This window comes from Hibiscus syriacus, unplaced genomic scaffold (genome assembly GCF_006381635.1).
Source record: "Hibiscus syriacus cultivar Baekdansim isolate YM2019G1 unplaced genomic scaffold, ASM638163v2 tig00111812_pilon, whole genome shotgun sequence".
In the NCBI taxonomy this organism is placed as follows: domain Eukaryota; kingdom Viridiplantae; phylum Streptophyta; class Magnoliopsida; order Malvales; family Malvaceae; genus Hibiscus; species Hibiscus syriacus.
Genome location: NW_024063187.1, coordinates 944645 through 965904, shown reverse-complemented (window position 1 = coordinate 965904; position 21260 = coordinate 944645). Strand labels below are relative to the sequence as shown.

General features: G+C 35.0%; 1 protein-coding gene and 2 pseudogenes across 1 annotated transcript; 2 read left to right on the top strand and 1 right to left on the bottom strand.

The window, feature by feature from the left end:
* Positions 1-18367, bottom strand: part of LOC120171187 — a 27720-nt pseudogene extending 9353 nt beyond the window's left edge.
* Positions 10337-12241, top strand: LOC120171184 (annotated as a pseudogene).
* LOC120171186 lies at positions 18325-21260 on the top strand. Its single transcript, XM_039178945.1, has 4 exons — positions 18325-18420; positions 18895-19955; positions 20123-20195; positions 20880-21260. Exons 1-4 carry the CDS (start codon positions 18364-18366, stop codon positions 21033-21035), a joined length of 1347 nt encoding a protein of 448 aa, XP_039034876.1. The 5' UTR covers positions 18325-18363; the 3' UTR covers positions 21036-21260.

Below are 21260 nucleotides of genomic sequence, written 5' to 3'. Positions count from 1 at the left end.
ATCTTTAACCAAGAAATCTGTAAAACAAGAAAATAGAAAAAAAGGGGTTTATAATAATCAAATAAATAAAATAAAATAAAACTAAAGTAAAAGAAATAGAAATAAGAAAGATAAAGTGTAAAAATTTAATTAAGATAAGAGATAGCGTCTAGCTTCGCATCACCTCAATCTGTCTCGATCACTAAAATAGATTTTACTTCGGATACATATCAGTTATAATCTACAAGGCCCAACCCTTGTAACTTGCTCTTCTCTCTAGTGAACTGATTTTCAAAGTCAATCCTTGAAAATTAACCCTTGTTTGGGTTAATATCGATTATCGATGTTAATGCCAATACTAGTTTGGAACTAGAAAAGTCAGTGCTCGAATTATGGTGTCTTGATGAGAATCAAACCAGATCTTGATTTCCTTTAGCAGACCGCCGCTATGTTTGTTATTAGGGAATTGAACTTGCTACAAGCCGATTCTCCTCTCCAACTGTAGATCAAAACTTCGATCAAACCAATAAGTGTTTTTTGGATTGAAAGTGCTGAGATATTTGAAGGAAGGCCGATCGCCTCCCCTTGTCTGCCGAAAATCAAGAAAGAAATTTAAAGATATGAAGCGTTTTTACAATTTTCACGAGATTGGATCGAGTCTTCGCTTAGCTGCCAGCTAAAGAAAAGTTTAGCCAAGCATGGTAGAGATCATGTTTGGCATGTAGAAAGAAAAAATATGAAAAAGAAAAATATTTTTATTAAACTGAAAACCAAAAACAAAGAAAAGCCATAACCAGTTCTATACTGAATTCTAAAATTGTACATATCTCAAGCTTCACCCCTAGAGGGTATTTGTAGCTTCACCCCTAATAATAAATAATTAAAATACTAAATAATAGTAAACTAAAAATTCTATACAAACTAAATTTCTAATAAAATAATAATAAAATCTCAAATATATAAATTCAATTACAACTTTTAATTACTAAAGAATTTGGTTCGCCTTGCTTTCCTCCTTTGATCTTGCTACTTTGATTATTTAATAAGAGTTTGTGCTTAGATCGATCTTTGAATCTGAGTTGGCACTGACATCTACAAAAAAAATCTGTTTAATTTGCCTTTAATTGTTATTTCCTGGAAAATAGAGTCATGCACATATCAAATAAAAACAACCCAAATTAGCACTATAAAGAAAGTAACACATATTAATTAATAATAAAATATTAATCAAATAAAATATTTATCAAATCTCCACGAGACCCACAAATTGAGTCCATTAAAAAATAATATCCAGGTAAACTCGCAATGTGAAAGTGATGAGTTTACCTTATACTATAACATATGTCGTATTTTGTAAATTAAAATTGAGATTAGTTTATTGAACTAAAAAATTAATTTGTTTTTTATTATTGAGCCAATTTTACCCTAAATCATTCAAAGGATTCCAAAAAAACTAACTTAAATCACGTATTTATTTATAACTTCACGTATTTATTTATAACTTGAGTCGTGATGACGAGTTGGGTTTTGGTTCGGTTGGGGAATTGTGATGGTTTTCTTTTTTAAAACGAAAATGTAGTTTTCATTTATATTTTTAGTTGTGAATGAGAAATATTTTTTTAGGATCAACACATGTATCTTAATAATATAAAATTTTTAAAAATATGAGCACAAATAAAATTTTAGGATGGACATCATCAATAAAATAAATAATTAATTAAAAAATCAAATTTTAAGATGAGTGTGTGTCTACCCTCGCCACTGTTTACATTTCAATCATGGTTATAGATGGGAGAAATTGGATTTTAAACAAAATTAGTTACTTTCCTTTTCCATTGTATTATACAGGAGGTGAATGATACGCTAGGAGGAACGCAATATTTTATATTCGGAGGGTAAATTTTTAGGAGGTCAACTGTACCTATCTGTCCCTGTCTAGGTCCATTCCTGGAGAGATGTGGGCAGGGTTAGGATATTATAGGGGAGCTCGTTTTCTTCCAAAGGTTAGCTCTAATTTTCCCTTTTTTTCCACTGAGTGCAGTTTCTATGGTGATAAAATGTCTAAAACCAGATTTATTTAGCTCCCATTGACCTTTCAATCATGGCTATAGATGGTTCAAATGAATTGTAGTTTGAGCTGTAATGAAATCGTGAATCTAATTTTTCTGCCAGACTAAAAGCTATCTGTGCGAATCCCAAAGACAAACATACTGTCAAGAACTTCTTGTGAGCTTTTATTAGTGTCTGCAACACATGGTGTTTCAATTCTTTTACAATTATTCTGTACGTAGGGGCAAGGATAGTGAAATTGTTCTCTCTTGTTGCAGGAAACTAGCAGCTCAACTTGTCGATCCTTCGCGACCAGGGGATTTGAACCAGTCTCTGATGGAACTAGGTGCAACTTTATGCACCCCATTGAACCCAAACTGCACTTCATGCCCTGCTTCGAGCCAATGCTGACAGATTATCCCATGCAGACACGATTGCAATGACAGGGATTGGTTCAATTGGTAAACAATTTGATATCGTTTGAGTAAGGTCTCGAATTCGAGTCATTGTGTATGCTGAAAATCCTTGCTAGAAGACCCACCCACCAGATATGCGACATGGGTCGATCTAAATTAATTAAGGTAAAATCTTGAACCATGTGGACAAAAAAAAGTGAAACGATTGCACGTCCTTATTGTAGGAAATCAAAGAAGAAGAACACTCCATTTGATATTTGAGTTAATTTAAGGAAAATTTGTTGTTGTTATTATTAAATGTTATGCATTTTAATAGATAATTTGATAAGTTACCTATTTCGGTAAAGTAAAAAAATTGTATTCCCACATTGAGCTAAAGATAGATAACTGGTACAATTAAAACGAAAACTCAGTTTCTGTCACTGTAGTTCAAATTTCCTTTTCGTTTTGTTTATCTTATTATATTCCTTGGCAACGTATATAAAACCCAACCTGCGTTCGGTTCTCTACATTATATTTGCAAGTATAGTTTAAACCATTAAGAGAAATAACGAAACAAAAACGATCGGTTTCCATTTGAACCAAACTTCAAAACTCCGAGGTCTTTCTCAGGTTCTTCCTTTAACATTCTGTCATGGCCCTGGATGAAAAATTAGGGATTGAGGATTAGAGAATTGGGAAATTTGAAAAGGAATTAGGGATTTTGAATTATGAAAGAGGGAAAAGGGGGAGGAATGACTTACCTGGTGCAGTAAAAAAATGAAGAAGAAAGTGAGTTACCACGCAACAAGCATTTGGGCTGAGGAAGGGCCAACAGATAAGGAGGATCCACGGCAGAAGATTAGGCTAAAACAACGTTAAGAATCTGTTGAGAAGAATATACAGCTGTCAATAAATAATTGTACAACCTAAGTGATATATATGGATTTGTAATCAAAATTGAGGCTATGAATGAAAAGTTGAAAATCATTTTCTGTAACCTACCTTCTTCTTCTTCTTCTAAAATCTTTTTCACAAAAACTTCAGGTGCAAATCTGATAATTGGTAATCAGAGCTAAGTTAGTGATCCCAAATAAATTATATTCACGCTGGGTAAGACAAAAAAGATGCAGAAAACTGGAACCACAGAGGTACCAAAACAATCAGTGGAAGCTAAGAATGAGGAGACCTTACCATCCTGGTGGGCTGATCAGAAAAGAGAGCTGGAAGCAAGGATACAAACACTAAAAGAGGGAATGACTGAAAACAGAGGATACTTACAGAGAATCTTACATATGATAAGCCAGGCAACTAAGGAAAATGATTCACCTTTGTCAGAAAAAGGGTCAATCACAAGCAGCTGCGAATCAAATCAAAAGTTAAGGTAAACATCCATGCTTAGTAACAGTTCTTAATGAGCATGAGAAGTATACTTTTAAGACAGATGAACCTGGAATATTATCATCTAAACCTGCTATTATTTCTCAAATTTGTGAAAGTCAACTTAATGATACTATGGATGTGCAAAAACTGAAAATGGGAGAAATACAATGGAACTGGGAGAGTTATCTATTGGGGGATATATTCAGTCAAACTATGCTTTTAGGCCCAAAATAGAAATCCAAATGTTTGATTGGACAAATTCGAGAAGTTGGGTGAGGAAATGTCAGAAGTAATTTTCAATCTTTAAAGTACCTGAATACCAGAAGGTGGAATTAGCTACAATGTATTTAACGGGAAATGATGAGACCTGGTTTGATGGTTATGTGGCTCATAAACATAAGGTGAACTGGCATGAGTTTACAGCAGACATATGCCATAGATTTTGTGACCAGAATTGTAATAACATTGTGGAAGAGTTTAATAAGATGACTCAAAAACAATCTGTAGAAGATTATCATGAGAAGTTTGAAGAGCTGAGGTCCTACATGTTGCAGTATAGTCCATTTTTGGAGGAAGGGTATTTTGTTTCTAGTTTTCTGAGTGGATTAAAAGAGAAAATTAAGCACATGGTCAAAACTCATAACCCTACTGTTGGGACCGTCGGCACATCCCATGGCGCAGCAAAAATAAAACTCGACGGTCTCACCAGCAACCAAGTACAAAACACTAAAATCGGGAGGAAGAGATGTGAATAATTACAGTGGGTTCCTTGAAAAACAGCAAGGACAACAGTGAATACTGGTGGTGTAGATCGGTTCGAATCGTAAGCCTCCACGAAATCACGTCTCGGCCTCTACTCAGTTCACCCGATTGAGAGCAATCTTAGTTTTCCCCAAAACTCTTTTGAGAGAAAACGACTGAAGGTTTTGTGTGTGTGTTTTTAAAACGGCTGCTAGACCCAACACACCCTTTTATATCCAAGTTACCCTAATTATATTAGGTTTTTTATTATTTTAAATTAATTAAATCTATATTTAATTAATTGGAATTTAATAATCCTTTTATGTCTAAGTTACCCTAATCATATTAGTGGTTTTATTATTTCAAATTAATTAAATCTATATTTAATTAATTGAAATTAAATATTCGGGATTATTAAAACATATATTTAATTAACTCTAGATATATTTTAGTAACATACAACAAATTGTACATCTATGTTCGTTTCAATCCTAGGGTGTGACCCTGTAGGTTCTTGTAACGTTAGCAGTAATTATTAGAACAATTCTAATATTACATACAATGAGTGACATCTAGCAGTATATCATTGTCACCTAAGTTACAAGAAAATATGATTCGACATATCATCTTGGTGATTAACTCTTTTATGTATTACATCCTTATGTCCTTTATATCTAGAATAGGCACAAGTCTTGGAATAGTCACACTTGTATAGCCCATCTATTGTTTCTTGATATCTAGAGTAGACTTTAATAAACGAATAATTTATGATATCTCATATCAACTTATTCAAGCATGGCCATGCGTTTCTAGTCTTACTCAATCAAGTGGCCTGTGATATATTTCCTATTATGTAGGAATGACAAATCATATCTTAATCATACACACCCACTACATATATTGAGATATATTCAATAACAGTCTTTATAGAGAAACCAGTTACGGAGCTTGTTTAGCTGCATCAAAACATACAACAATATATGTTGGGATAGTAATGATCTCAAGTCTGAGGATCATACATATAGTCATCACCATGAGCAATGTTATGATTGTCACATAATAATCCAAGACATATACTCATGGTGGGTCAATCCAATACATTGTTCTCTAACAATATAATCATGTATCAATTCTGACATCTCTATGTCAATGACAACTCGTTGTCATCAATCAATAACATGTTAGTCTTAAGCGTATTTTTATTGTCCATGCCCATAATAATACTTGACTATGGATCTTTTAATAATAACAATTATGTCATTATATGGACTTTATTATCTTCCAGTTTATGTTAAACAAATATATATAACTAAAAATAATAGCGGCAATGCCTTTATTCAATAAAATCGGTAAATAAAAGTATTATTACAATCATCGTATGATTGGTCTTTGGGAATACTCTAACACCCACAACTTTGGCTGCTGCTTTTAGACTGGCAAAATTGGTTGAATTGACTTGGGAGGTGGAAAATAGGAAACTGAGGTTCCAGCCTATAGTGGCATCTATAGGACAGAGTTTCAACTACAAACCTCCTAACACCACCTTAAATCAACCATAAAAAGGAACTACCCAGAATATGAACCAGAGTAAACAATCATTGGTGGAATATAGAATGACACATGGACTATGTTACAAATGTGGGGGAAAATTTAGTCCAGGACACCAATGTAAGGTCAAACAGCTGAATTCTATGGAGGAGATAAAGGATACAGGAGAGTTTGAAAACTTGGAAACATAACATAATGAGCTAATGGCAACAGAACCTGTGGAAGGAAAATTGGAAATTTCTATAAATGTTATAACAGGCCAGACATGCCACAACAAATTGAGGATCCAATGGCACATATCATGGAAACCTCTGAACATTCTAATAGAAAGTGGAAGCACACACAGTTTTATATCTGGTAAATGGTCTAAAGAAGGAGTGGAATTTGAGCAAATTCACCCTTTAACCATTACAGTTTCTAATGGTGAAAAGTTGTACAGTTCATCTATGAGTAAAAATTTAAAGTGGGAAATGCAGGGCTCTCAGTTTGAACATGATTTCAGAGTTTTAGCCCTAGAAGGAAGTGACATGGTTCTAGGAGTGGATTCAATGAGAAAATATAGTCCACTATTAATGGATTTTAATCATATGACCTTGAGCTTTCAAAAAGATGGGAAATAGATTACCTTAAAATGAGGACAGAGTTCACATACTGTCAAATTGATATCAGACAGTAAGCTGCAAAAATTGATGGGAAAAACAGTGAAATAACATGAGAAATTTTTATGTTGAGTGGGGATGTTAGTCATAATGTGGTACCTATTGAGCTACAGAGTTTACTAGAAGAGTACTCAGTTGTGTTTGAAGAACCAAAAGGAATGCCACCTATAAGAGAACATGACCATTCAATCACACTAAAGGAGGGTACAAAAGCAGTGAACATTAGACCCTACAGGATGCCTTACCATAAGAAGTCAGAGGTGGAAAAACAAATCAAAGAAATGTTATTCTCTTCCATAATTCAGACAAGTAAAAGCCCATTTGCCTCACCTTGTTTGCTGGTAAAGAAGAAGGATGGGAGTTGGAGGATGTGTATAGATTATAGACAATTGAATGCTTTGACTATAAAAAAAACAAGTTTCCAATTCCTGTGGTGGAAGATTTGTTGGATAAGTTGACTGGAGCAGCCTATTTTTCTAAATTGGATTTAAGATCGGGGTATTGGCAAATCCAAATCACCCCTAAAGATATTCTAAAAAAACCTTTAGAACTCACCATTGCCATTTTGAGTTCAAGGTTATGCCTTTTGGGCTGACAAATGCCCCAACAACTTTTCAGGCATTAATGAACAAGTTATTTGGGCCTTACTTAAGAAAATTTGTATTGGTTTTTTTGATGGCATTCTCATATACAGCTCTGATTTGGAAAGCCATATCATGCATCTCAGAACTGTTCTGGAAGTTCTGAAACATAATCAAATGTTTGCCAAAAGGACCAAGTGTTTCTTTGGTCAAATGGAGGTGGAATATTTAGGCTATATCATATCTAAACATGGGGTGGCTATTGATTCAGTAAAGATCTAGGCAATGCATCAATTGCCAAAAACTTTTAAATCCCTAAGAAGTTTCATTGACTTGACAGGATACTATAGGAGGTTTATAAAAGGGTATGGAGAGATTACCAAGCTTGTGACTACTATGATTAAGAAGGATCAGTTTCATTGGACAGAGGAAAGCAAAGCTGATTTTGAACTTATAAAGAATGCAATGTGTTATGCTCTTGTCTTAGCACTACCCGATTTCAATAAAAGTTTCTACTTGGAGACAAATGCAAGCTCTAGAGGAATATGAGCAGTTTTATCTCAAGAAGGTATACCAGTGGCTTACCTCAGCAAGGCACTAGGACCTAAACAACTGGCAGACACAATTTGGCAGCAGATGCCCTATATAGAAGAGATGAGGAAGAAGTAAAAATGCAACAAATGACTGTTACTGTTGTTATTCCTACTTGGGTTCAAGAGGTTGAACAGAGTTATCATAATGATCCACTGGTTGCAGAAATGGTCACTAAACTAGCTATCTCCACCCAAGATGTAACATATTGGTCTTATTCTAAGAGTGTTCTAAAGTACAAGGGAAAGGTTTACATTGGACAGACAGGCTCCCTAAGACAACAGATCCTACAGGTTCTACATGACTCCTCAAGGTGGTCATTCAAGAGAACAAGCTACCTATCACAGGGTGAAATCCTACTTCTATTGGAAAAGGATGAAAAAATGGTCAAAAATTATGTGCAACAGTGTGACATCTGCCAAAGAATTAAAGATGAACATGTTTTGAAACCAGGGCTACTCCAACCCCTTCCAATTCCCCAACAAGCTTGGGAATTTGTCACTATGGACTTTATTGAAGGCCTCCCAAATTCTAACAGGTACAATTGTATCTTGGTTATTATTGAAAAGTTTATCAAATATGCACATTTCCTACCCTTGGTACATCCATTTACTGCAGCAGATGTAGCTAAAGTTTACTTGGATCAGATATATAAACTACATGGGCAGCCAAAACTAGCTCTGTCTGATAGAGATAAGATTTTTACAAGTCTTTTTTGGATAGAACTACTGAAGCTACTGGAACTAACACCCTATTTACTGCAGCTTACCATCCAAAAACTGTGGCCAGACAGAAAGATTAAATCAATGTTTGGAACAATATTTGTGTGGGATGTGTTTTATGAAACCTACTACTTGGAGTAAATGGTTGTCACAAGCCAAATGGTGGTGTAATACCAGTTTCCATACTGCTTTGGGAACAACTCCATTCATAGCTCTGTATGGATACACTCCTCCTACTATGACATGGCTAACAGATTCAAGAGTGGCAATTGTAAAACAATTGTTACAAGAACGAGATAACATGAACACTATTCTACAAGACCAACTTGACAAGCCACAACAACGTATGAAACATTATGCTGATAAAAAATGAAGTGACAGGGAGTTTCAGATCAGGGATGAAGTTTACCTTAAGTTACAACTTTATAGGCAGACATCGATAGCCCTAAGAAGAAATTTGAAGTTGTCTGCTAGGTACTATGGACCCTACAAAGTCACAAAAAATTGGATCAGTGGCTTACAAATTACAGCTACCTGAAAAATAAAAAATACACCCTGTTTTCCATATTAGCTTGCTGAAGAAAAAGATTGGAGATAAAGCAGTCACCTCTAGAGATCCACCGAAGGTAAATGCAGATGGCCAGCTTCGTGTTTACCCTTCCCTGGTATTAGATAAGCGATGGTGAAGAGAGATAAGGAGGCAATCACTCAACTGTTAATTCAGTGGGTGGATTTGAGACCAGAAAATGCTACCTAGGAGGACTTCACGGTGTTAAAGTCGCAGTTCCCTGACTTCGATCCTTGGGGACAATCATCGACTACAGGAGGGGTATTGTCATGGACCTGGATGAAAAATTAGGGATTGATGGTCATGAATTAGGGATTGAGGATCAGAGAATTGGGAAATTGGAAAAGGAATTAGGGATTTTAATTGAAAGAGGGAAAAAGGGGGAGGAATGACTTACCTGGTGCATTAAAAAAATAGCAAGCATTTGGGCTGAGGAAGGGCCAATAGATAAGGTGGATCCACGGCAGAAGATTAGGCAAGGACAACGGTTAAGAATCTGTTGAGAAGAATATACAGTTGTCAATAAATAATTGTACAATCTAAGAGATATATATTTATGGATTTGTAATCAAAATGGAGGCTATGAATGAAAAGTTGAAAATCTTTTTTGTAACCTACCCTCTTCTTCTTCTTAAATCCTTTATCACAAAAACTTCAGGTGCAAACCTGACACATTCTCTTCTTATTTTTAAGTCTTTTTCTTAAATGGGTTTCTGGATTGAGATCGAATCTGCCAATTCTCAATCTGTTTTTATGATTTTGTATCACCGTGAAAAAAATGAGATTTTATTTTTGTTTTCTTGCATTTTGGTATTGGATGTGATCTACTGCATCTGAAGTTGGTGCAATGCATTTATTTTGTACATACGCATCTGGGTTTTCTTCTTTTTTTATTTGTTATTTGTTTGAAACTGAACATTGGAAATCCTTTTTTTCCATGTGTAGATTCCTTTTGATATTGAATGATTCAGTTTAGGTAGCTTAGATTCAAGCAATAATCTTCAAGATCTTCCCTTATCATGGCTTTTTCACAAAGGAAGATACCTGGATTCTTTTGGAGTTTTGTATTAGTGATCCTGTCTGCTCATTCTTGTGGTGGGTTTTACTTGCCTGGGAGTTAAATGCACACGTATTCGACTAAGGATGCTATATATGCCAAAGTTAATTCCTTGAATTCCATTGAAACCGAGCTTCCTTTTAGTAATTACAGTCTCCCTTACTGTAAACCTATGGGCGGTATAAAGAAGAGCGCCGAGAATCTTGGTGAACTTCTCATGGGAGATCAGATTGATAACTCCCCTTATCGGTTTCGAATGAGTGTGAATGAGTGTCTCTACCTCTGCACTACCAGCCCCTTGAACGAGCATGAGGTGAAGCTTTTGAAACAGAGGACTCGTGACTTGTATCACGTGAACATGATTCTAGACAATTTACCGGTGATGAGGACCGCGGAACAGAACGGCATTAACATTCAGTGGACTGGATTCCCAATTGGGTATTCTCCTCCGAATAGCAATGATGACTACATCATCAATCATCTCTAGTTCAAAGTCTTGGTTCATGAGTATGAGGGGAGTGGTGTGCAGATAATTGGAACTGGGGAAGGAGGGATGGGTGTGATTTCTGAAGCTGATAACATGAAAGCTTCTGGTTTTGAGATCGTTGGTTTCGAGGTGGTGCCGTGCAGTGTTCGATATGATCCCGAAGTCATGACGAAACTCCACATGTATGACAATATCTCTTCCGTTAACTGTCCCTTGGAGTTGGACAAATCCCAGATAATTCGAGAACAAGAGAGGATCTCTTTTACTTATGAGGTTGAATTTGTGAAGAGCAATATTAGATGGCCGTCTCGTTGGGATGCTTATTTGAGGATGGAAGGTTCACATGTTCACTGGTTCTCAATTCTAAATTCTCTGATGGTGATCACTTTCCTATCTGGTATTGTGTTTGTCATTTTCTTGAGGACAGTGAGGAGGGATTTGACGAGGTATGAGGAACTGGACAAAGAAGCACAAGCACAAATGAGCGAGGAGCTTTCCGGATGGAAGCTTGTTGCGGGAGATGTTTTCAGAGAACCAAAACATTCGAAGCTTCTTTGTGTGATGATTGGTGACGGAGTTCAGATCACAGGAATGGCCATTGTCACTATAGTTTTTGCAGCTTTGGGGTTCATGTCGCCGGCTTCACGAGGAATGCTACTAACCGGGATGATCGTTCTCTATCTTTTCTTGGGTATTGCTGCAGGGTATGTTGCTGTTCGCCTCTGGAGAACCCTCAAGGGAACGACAGCAGGACGGAGGTCCCTCTCCTGGTCAGTCGCATGTTTCTTCTCCGGAATCGTCTTTGTTATCCTTGCAGCATTGAATTTCATTCTATGGGGCAGCAAAAGTACTAGTGCAATTCCCATTTCCCTGTATTTTGTTCTATTGTCTCTCTGCTTCTGCATTTTCGTGCCCCTCACTCTCGTAGGAGGATACTTAGGTACACGAGCTGAAGATATCGAGTACCCTGTACGAACCAACAAGATTCCTGCACGCAAAAATCCATCGTGGCTTCTCGTCCTTGGTGCCGGGACTCTTCCGTTCGGAACCCTGTTCATCGAACTCTTCTTCATCCTTTCTAGAATCTGGCTTGGCAGGTTTTATTACGTGTTTGGCTTCTTGCTTATAGTCTTCCTCCTACTGATCATCGTTTGTGCCAAAGTATCACTGGTCCTTACCTACATGCATCTATGCTTCGAGGACTGGCGATGGTGGTGGAATGCTTTCTTCGCCTCCGGTTCGGTTGCGCTGTACGTGTTCCTATACTCCATCAACTACCTGGTATTTGACCTACAGAGTTTGCATGGTCCAGTATCGGCCATTCTTTATCTTGGTTACTCCATGATCATGGCGGTTGCAGTCATCTTGTCTACAGGTACCATTGGCTTCATAACATCATTCTATTTTGTTCATTATCTTTTCTCGTCCGTTAAGATTGATTGATTATTTAATTGACTATAAGATCAATTCGTTTTATTTTTTGAAAGATTTTGGCATGTATAACATGATGACTTCTTGATCCATCATTTTGATTTCGCTTTTTTAATGAGATATAATGCTTCACTTTTTTTTTTTTTTTGGTTTAGATGATATTTTATCCTTTTAAGTTTATATAGAATATCCTTCAGAAAAAGATAATAAATTTAAATTGTTGTGCAAATTTTTATCTTTTATTACTTCCACGTCAATTATTGATTAGTCGAGCCAATAATTGTTAGATGTCATGTCATTATTTAGAATATTTTTTTTGAAAATGATGATAAATTTAAATTGATGTGTAAATTTTTTATCTTTTATTACTTCCACACCAAATATTATTAATCGAGTCAATAATAATTACACTTCTTGTCATTATTATAATGATCAATAATATTTCTGTTGATTAAATAATCATGTTGATTTATTTCTTGGATTTACACTAAACTTAATTGAGTGCGAAAAGAATTAGAAATTTAATTGATTTTTTTCATCTAAAAGTTCATACATCTTTATGACTTTTTCAACTGAACTAATATCAAGTTGACTCATGACACTAACCCATAAAAATATAATATAAATATAATAACTATTTAATTATTGGGTAAAATATTTAAATGATCACTTAATTATGGGATTAGTGTTGATATGTTCATCATACTTTTAATTTTGGTAATGTGATCACATAACTATATAAGTAATTTAAAATAAAATTTAACGAAGCATGTTATAATTAATAAAATTGGTATAATTGTATATTTATTCATCTTAATTTATACATTCTCTCAATTTGATTTTGATTTTAAATTCAATAAAATTTAAAAATTGTTAGAAGAATTTGGTCCTAAGTTTTCAAAATGATATGGTGTGCTTCTACCATTTCACCAATAATCATATTTAGTTCAAGTCTTACAACATGTTCTATTTATTTTCTATTATAATGAAAACAAAAATAACAATAAAAGGACTCAAACCCTGTTGCTGCTCGTGGTGCAGCACGTCATGTTGGAAATCATCGGTCCCGGTTGAATAATGTTGGCTGGTCTGCTCCACCAGCTGGTAGGTTGAAACTGAATGTCGATGGATCTCGAAACCCATCTACGGGTCTTGCGGCTTGTGGTGGTGTTATTCGTGATTCGTATGGACAATGGGTAATTGGTTTTTCCAAAACTCTTTGTGTCTTGCTCGGTCTTGGATGTGGAACTTTGGGTTATCTATGAAGGTTTGAATCAAGCTTGGTAGTTAGATGCTCGTAAAGTTCTGGTGGAGATGGACTGCAGGGAGGCTTTTCGTCTTGTTCAGCAAGGGAGGGATATGGATGGAGTTTCTCATATGGTTCCTCATTTAGTTGAAATGCTTTCTCGACGATGGTGGCTTTATTTCTCACATGTTCTTCGCAATGATAATAGAGTGGCGGATGCGATCGCGAGAGTAGCTTGGCAGTAGCCCTTCGTGTGACCCGGTTTGATAATCCACCTTTGGCGAGAGTAATTGTTGCATTTGATCTCTTAGCTTCTCCCTTTATATTAAAAAAATTAATTATTAGTTAGACATTTTATATATTATAATTTAAATTAATATTATAATTTAATTAATTTTATATTTATAGTATATAAAAGTTAAGTAGTAATATAAAATTTATAATATAACTTTAATTAATAATACAATAATGTTTATAATTTAAATTAAACATATAATTAACCTTTAAAATCCATTCCAAAGGTTAAAGAGTAAATTACCCGGATATTACCCTGATATAGCTTGGTTTTACGGTTGTGTGAGACTAAGCCACTGCTTCAGTTGAGCGAAAATTATATCGATGCTATGTGATACCGAGTTCTCCCTCCATGATCTACCTCATGACTACGTGAGACTAGGAGATCATTCAATAGCTTAGTGAGAATTTTACCGATGCTATGCGACATCGGGTTCCCTCAGTTAACTAGTGTCTGATGGCTATGAGAGACCAGATACTAGCAGTGTTGCATTCTGATAATGCATAGCAGATTCAGTGTTGCATTCAAATAATGCACAATAGTGCCAATGTCGCATTTAGATAATGCAAAGTAATTATAATCAATGTGGGTAGAGACCAATTAGATGTGTACTCATGGCGAGACCCTTTAGTAGAGGATTAAAGGAAGCATGAGACTCCTACTTCAACAATAGAAGAAAAAAAAACCTTAAGTAGGTAGCACTTGATTAAGATCATGCATATACCTACTGCTTAGTACCATGTCTTTAGTATGTTTATATTTATGGGACTCATAATGTTGCTATAAATTAGCGATTATACTGCTACGCTTTGTAAGATCACTGTTCAGATGTTTTCAGTTCGCAGGTTATTAGCTTGAGCCGTTCGAGGAGCACCGTTGTAACAGGACTTCCAGCATCTCCCTTAGAGTAATGTACTGTAACTTTAGTGAGCATATGTATTCATAGAACCTTAATCATATATTTTGTTTATCGAACTCTAAATTTGTACTATTTTAATTTTAAATTATGTGTCACAAAGCTTCAGTTTATAATTTTTTTATATCTTTCATGTATGTTTATTTAGATACCATATTGTTTGTTTTTTTAAAAGAAAATGAACAGGTATTGAAAATCTGGGGTTGCCACTGCGACCCAATGTGACATTTTATGCCCATTCGGGTTTAGGGTGTTACAAACCTGTACTTTTCAATATCATTCAAATCATAGCCCAATGTAAATAAATGAGAATGCAAGGTATGCGAGTCAGACGAGTATAATCATATTGCACATTTAGTGCTAGAAAAAATAATTAAGAATATCATAATGCAAAAGTCACGACGCATCATGTATTGTATTCTCAAAAGCACAATAGTCCAAAATCACATCGACTATGTACTCAATGCAACTGCATACAAAAGCACAAAAATTACATCGTACTATGTACATATTGCAGCTGCTAATGCCCCATCTCTATGGCATGTTAACTATACCAGAAACTCTCAATGTACATATAATGGACATTTTCATCAAAATCACCTATCTTTCATTTATCAAAAGATATCTATATGATATATATATATATATATATAAGTGCAGTGGGCAATTCATAACTGAAATCATTCAAAATCCATTTGACAAAATATTATGAAGATATCATAATAAAATTCAAATAATTTTCGTTTTCATAACATTCAAGGTTGGCTCATCTCAAGCCTTCCTTATATCATATATAATAATAATATAGATAAGATTGCACTTACCTAGTATACTTCATTAGCAAACCTTACATAGCGATTTAAGCTTCACTCCTGAACTTTTTTCCTTAGCTTTGATCTCGATTTTGATCACGATATACACGTACATCATTTCGAAAACACATACATTTCAAAGTGCATACCTTTCCATACATAGGCACATAATAGGAAAAAAATTTCTAAAAAATCTTTCAATGCTTATTTGATAATAGATCTATTTCATATAATCCATATCAACCGTAACACTTAAGAATTCCATTAACACTTCATATTTTAACTTTAAATCTCTCAATATCCAAATGAAAGAATAATTCACATAATCATTATAAATTTTATAATCTAAACATTAAAAATTAATTCTTTTGGAATTCATCCAAACATTTCCATAATATTCAAATTGGACCCTTTCCATCATCCATTCATCATATCTAACCTTAGAACAATTTTTCAAAATTTTTCTCTAATTTTTCTCACACGGAAGAATATAACATGTCACCTTAGATATGATTTTCAACTTGATTCAAGCATGAATTCTACTTACAAACATCATATCTAAGCATTATCAATCAATCTCATATCAAAAATCAATTCAAACTTCCAATCTCAACATGAACACTAATGGCCAGATTATTAAAGTATCATTTCTAATGGTTTTCATCATCTTTCAAGCATGAAAATGATTCAACAACATCTACTACATCATAAGCAAGCCTTAGAACATCAAATTTAACATTCCCTTCATCTACCCTACTCAGGAACTTAGGGTTTTAAGCATGAAAAATATGAACTAATAGTACCAAATGATAGAGAATTTAATGTAGATCAACTTTGTATTCATGCTTTCCAAAATTCCTAATAAAATGACTTGAAAAATCAAAAGAAAACATTTTCCCTTACCTTATGGACTTCACAGCAATGGATAGAAAAGATGAGCAAAGTCTTGAATTTTCAATTTCTTATTTTAAGCCATTTGTCACCTTTTATGTAAAAATGAATTAAAAATTCATTTTATTGCAAAAATACAACTTTACCATTAAAATCCAATTATCATCATCTTGCCACATGTCAAAATATTCATCCAAGGGCTATAATTAAACCAAAGAGTTAATCGTTACCATCTTTGCTCTCGAAAAAAATCCCAAAATTATAATTTTGCCATTTTCATCTACCGACTTAGATTTAACATGAAAAAATCAACTTAAATCCAATAGTCCATATTGAATATTATCTTTCTAAGGCATGAACATGACATTATTAACCTTGGCTTATCATTTAAAAAATATCTCAAATATTCGATTTGATTCGATTATCCAAATTTTTCTCGGACTTTAATGCGTTATAGCCTTTAATACAAATTTCGTACGAAAAATCTTGGTAACACGAAATCATCACTCTTGGAGGTAAACTATTTATTTATGGGACTAAAATACATAATTTTTTAAAATTACAATTTAATCCTTAAACTTTTCCTAAGTTTATATTTTAGCTGCCAAACTTTCAATTTATTCATTGAGATATTACATTGAAGGAAACAAATGTGAACCCTGGAAAGTGAGGAGGGCGCATATACTAATGAATCCTTCGACGGAGGTGATTTCGCTACTATGGGCGAATAAAGGAAGAGCCACTTTGAGAGTGCAAGCTTCATTGTAGTCGTTTCTACATGATGTACCCAAAAAAAATTAACTACAATATATAATTTAAAAATTAAAAGTAAAATTAATGATTTAAAATTATTTAATTAAAAAAATAGAATATACATCTACTTACTATATTTTCTCTTTCTTCCTCCTCCTCCTCCTCTTCCTTCTTCTTTAATAATTTTTCCTAAAATTTTAACTTAAATATCCCTTATTTAACATAAAAAAATATAAATTTTAACCACATATTTAACCACCAATCCACAACTATTCAATCCTTCAATCTCTTAAATTTTCAATGACTCATGCATGCCCCTCACTTGCGCACTCCATTTGTTGCTACCCTCTGCACCTGTCTGACCGGCCTGCTACCGCCGCCCTCTGCAGCCGCCTGGCTCCTACGACTCCCTTTGAATGCATGTGATAATGGAACAATGTAGTCTACTGGTATACATTTCGTTTACACTGTAACGGTTATATTTTATTATAAAACATGATGCACAGTAAAGACGATAAACAAATCTACCGTCTCTAGTATTTTATTCGAAAAAATAATTGAACAGTGAAGACGATATATAAATATATCGTATCTAATCTTTTTATTTAAAAGAATAAATTGAACAATGTATACAATTTATCATCAAACCAACTTTCAATTTGCTCTGGAAAGTACAGTAGATTAAAAAATAAATTGTGAGTAATATTTTGAAAAAGAAAGATACACCAATATTTGGGTAAATTACCCGAAGGTTTAAGATTTTTTTTAATAATCTAGGATAAGTACGTGACAATATATGTTTAAAGATAACTCTTAATCTTTTAATATTGATCGCTTATACCCTTGACATCTATGATACTTGAACCCGAGTCTTTAAAAAATGATAACAATTCCTTTATCATATAGGTCACTTTAGTTCGTGCCAGTGACAGAGTAACGGCTTGGTCACGGTGAGCACATGCCCACCTTAAAATTCTAATTTTGTTCGATTAATTACTTAATTTATTGATAATATCACCCTAAAATTTTTCATGCTCACCTTAAAATTTAAATTTTTTTGATTAATTAATTATTTTACGGTACCTTAACATTTTATTTTACCTGTCCCATTTAAAAAATTTATATAGTTAACATTTGTATACCTACTAAACAAATATTTCTATATCCAAAGGTTTAAGTTTAAATTCATACCCATTTTCATTGCCACGTCAGTGCTACAATCTTTCCAAACACGCTCTCTTTGATTCGAAGTTAATCCAATGCCTGACCTAAAGCCTTCTCTAGTCTCTTGCATTCTGACCATGAAATCAAACAAGGTAATTCTTTAAACCCTAAAACCATTTCTTACTACTCGAGTCATGGATCGGTTTGTGTTATCTCCTCTCTTCTTCTACATCACTCTGATCTATTTGATTCCCTGTTTTATATATGTTCACTTTGTTGAGGAGGAATTTTTGTAAAGGGTCTAGGTTTAGGGTAAATGGGAGACCATTTATTGCCGTTATTGTCCGCTACCAAATGTGAAATTTGTTCACACTCTCTATTGAGGTCTTTAGTGGCGGCACCGCTAATTGAAACCGTAGAGATAACCGAACCATAAATTTAGTAGAACGACCTTTGTTTGTTTCTCGAGAAAATTGAAAATTCGTGGAAAATACTAGAACGTCTTAATAGATTGAAGCCATTTGTACCTATTGTCGAAGTGTAAGATAAGAAAAATGTTTTATGTCGTTTATTGTCATGCTAATTGACTCTTTTATGTAATTCGTTGTAATGAACTTTTGGCATAGGATGAAGCTGATGGAGAACACCGTGTAGATGGTAAGGATCATGGAGCGTCTCGGGATGTCGGTTCCAGTCAAATAAAAGATCATCATAATAATAGTAATGGTGATGCTGACGTTGATGGTATGGGTGATGGAAATGTTAATGGTGACTTCCATGTAGATATCGACGACCCAGCGGATGGTGATGAGGAGGAGATGGTGGATAGATGTGCAAGAGGTAACCCTACTGGAGACTGCACTGTTGTTAATTGGTTAGAAGGAGAGTGTTGTTTTGACTGCAATAGCACAAGTGGCCAGGTATTGGTCTGCAGCGAAAATGGCTGCCCAGTTGCTTTCCACGAGGCATGCATGACCTGGACACCCAAATTTGATGAAATGGGTAAATTCTACTGCCCTTATTGTTTTTACAAGCAAGAAGTGGCCAGGCTCAAAGGATTGAGACAAAACGTTATGTTGGTAGAGAAGGACCTATCCGACTTTATATGTTTAAGAAGGGATGGTGGAAATGAAGAGGAGGGAGGTGAAACGGTGAGCTCTGCTGATTTTGGAAATGGGCTAAATGATGATGGTAAAGAGGCTATATACCATAATCAGGATGCAACACAGGGTTTATCAACAATGACACAGAAAGTGAGTTCTGCTTATTTTGGAAATGGGCTAAATGATGATGATAAAGTGACCACTCCTAATAGTCAAGATGAAATACAGGGTGTTGAGTTGATGAGAAAAGAAAAATCTTATGAGGGAAACATCTCTACAACTCAGGGGTCTGACAAAGTTGGGAATGGAGAAAGGGTGCAGGAGGATTTAGAAATCCCCAATAGTGAAGATGATGAAACTGATGAGGGAGAGCCAGCGCTCCCTAATACAGTTGGAACTACCTCCCACAGGCGTCAAAAGCATGAAAAACAAACATCTAACAAGGAATCACCTCTCAAAGATGTTTCACTGGATAGTTCATCATTTCAACCAAGTACCAGTGCAAATAATATGGATTTGAACCAAGAGGGAGACACTGTAACAGCAAGAACCCCTGCAAAATGGCGAGAATCAACCAAGCGACGGTAAGTTTATTCATGCTTTTCATTTTGTTGAAGGAAGGTAGCATTCATAAAAGAAAGAAAAAAGAAAAAGAAAAGAATCCATCTTTGGGCATGGGATGCATCATAGTTTAGGGTTTTGGTTAACTACTAGGCTGTAAAATTACCTTATCTTTTCATTTAAATTGCAGCTTGATGCCCACAGTGGGCACTGAAAAGCGTAGGAGACTACACTGGACAGCTGAAGAGGAAGATATGCTGCAGGTATGAAATTATGGATGGTTTCCTCCCTTTTTCTAATTATGTATTTGCTAACATGTATTCATGTTGGATATGCTGAACTTGATTTTTGCTACGTACCTGTTTCCTTTATTCTTCTTTACGATTGAAACATAACTTTTATTGGTTAACTTGCATTCTTGCTTTCTTTTCTGTACATGTGTAATATTTTTTTTAAAAGTTCGAGCATCCTTTGCTAACATACTAGAAGGATGTCAGTCCTCAATTCATTATCCTTATAAAGTTCCCATTAAATTAAGAATGTTTAAGCTGTCAGCTTCTGTCACACACATAAGAACTTGTATAGTTTTCTTAGTAATGGTTATGCTAAGAAAATGGTTTATGCTCCCCATGCTTCTTGCCTTCACTGGCATATACCCAGGAAAGATGGCCTTGCCACTTGGCGCTTTTACTAGATTGAACATTGCGGTAGTGTTTAGGCATGTACAGGGTTTCAAATCGCGGTCGCATTTTCAGTTATTTTGGATTTGCCGTGATTGCGGCCGTCGCGGACGCTATTGCGGCCGTCGCGGGTAACTCGGACAGCGGCAAAACCGCTATATCGCGGTCGCGGACCGTTTTTTAAAACCCTGGGCATGTATGTTTTTGACTACATTGATTGGATGGACTAGTTTGCTGGAATTGAAGAATCAATTTTCTTGACTGCAGGAGTTAATCCATGACTATTCAACTAAAGCAAACAAAAACATCCCCTGGAGGAAAATTTTGGAACACGGTCGATCTGTTTTCCACTCAACTCGTCTCCCAGTTGACCTTAAGGATAAATGGAAGAATATGGTGGCTAAAGAGATCTCTAAAGGGTAAATAGGGTAGTGATTAAAACTGGAAGAGTAAGGTAATGTTTTTATGTTGTTAATGTCCGTCTGTCATGATGGAATTCTCTAACAAAGTAGGTAGGTCATATGTCTTACAAGTGGGTAGGTGTTGCTCATCGTCTGATAAATGACCAATTTAAGTTGGTGTTCTGCAAAATGCTTGGATGTTTTTAGATGATTTTACAAACTAGAATGGGGTTTTCTTCTTTTTGTT

Excerpts from the sequence above, each read along its gene's own strand:
- LOC120171186 (XM_039178945.1), top strand. The coding sequence starts at position 18,364 with ATGCCTGACCTAAAGCCTTCTCTAGTCTCTTGCATTCTGACCATGAAA. Across the intron at positions 18,421-18,894 it reads TGACCATGAAATCAAACAAG|GATGAAGCTGATGGAGAACA; the intron begins GTAATTCTTTAA and ends CTTTTGGCATAG. Across the intron at positions 20,196-20,879 it reads AAGAGGAAGATATGCTGCAG|GAGTTAATCCATGACTATTC; the intron begins GTATGAAATTAT and ends TCTTGACTGCAG.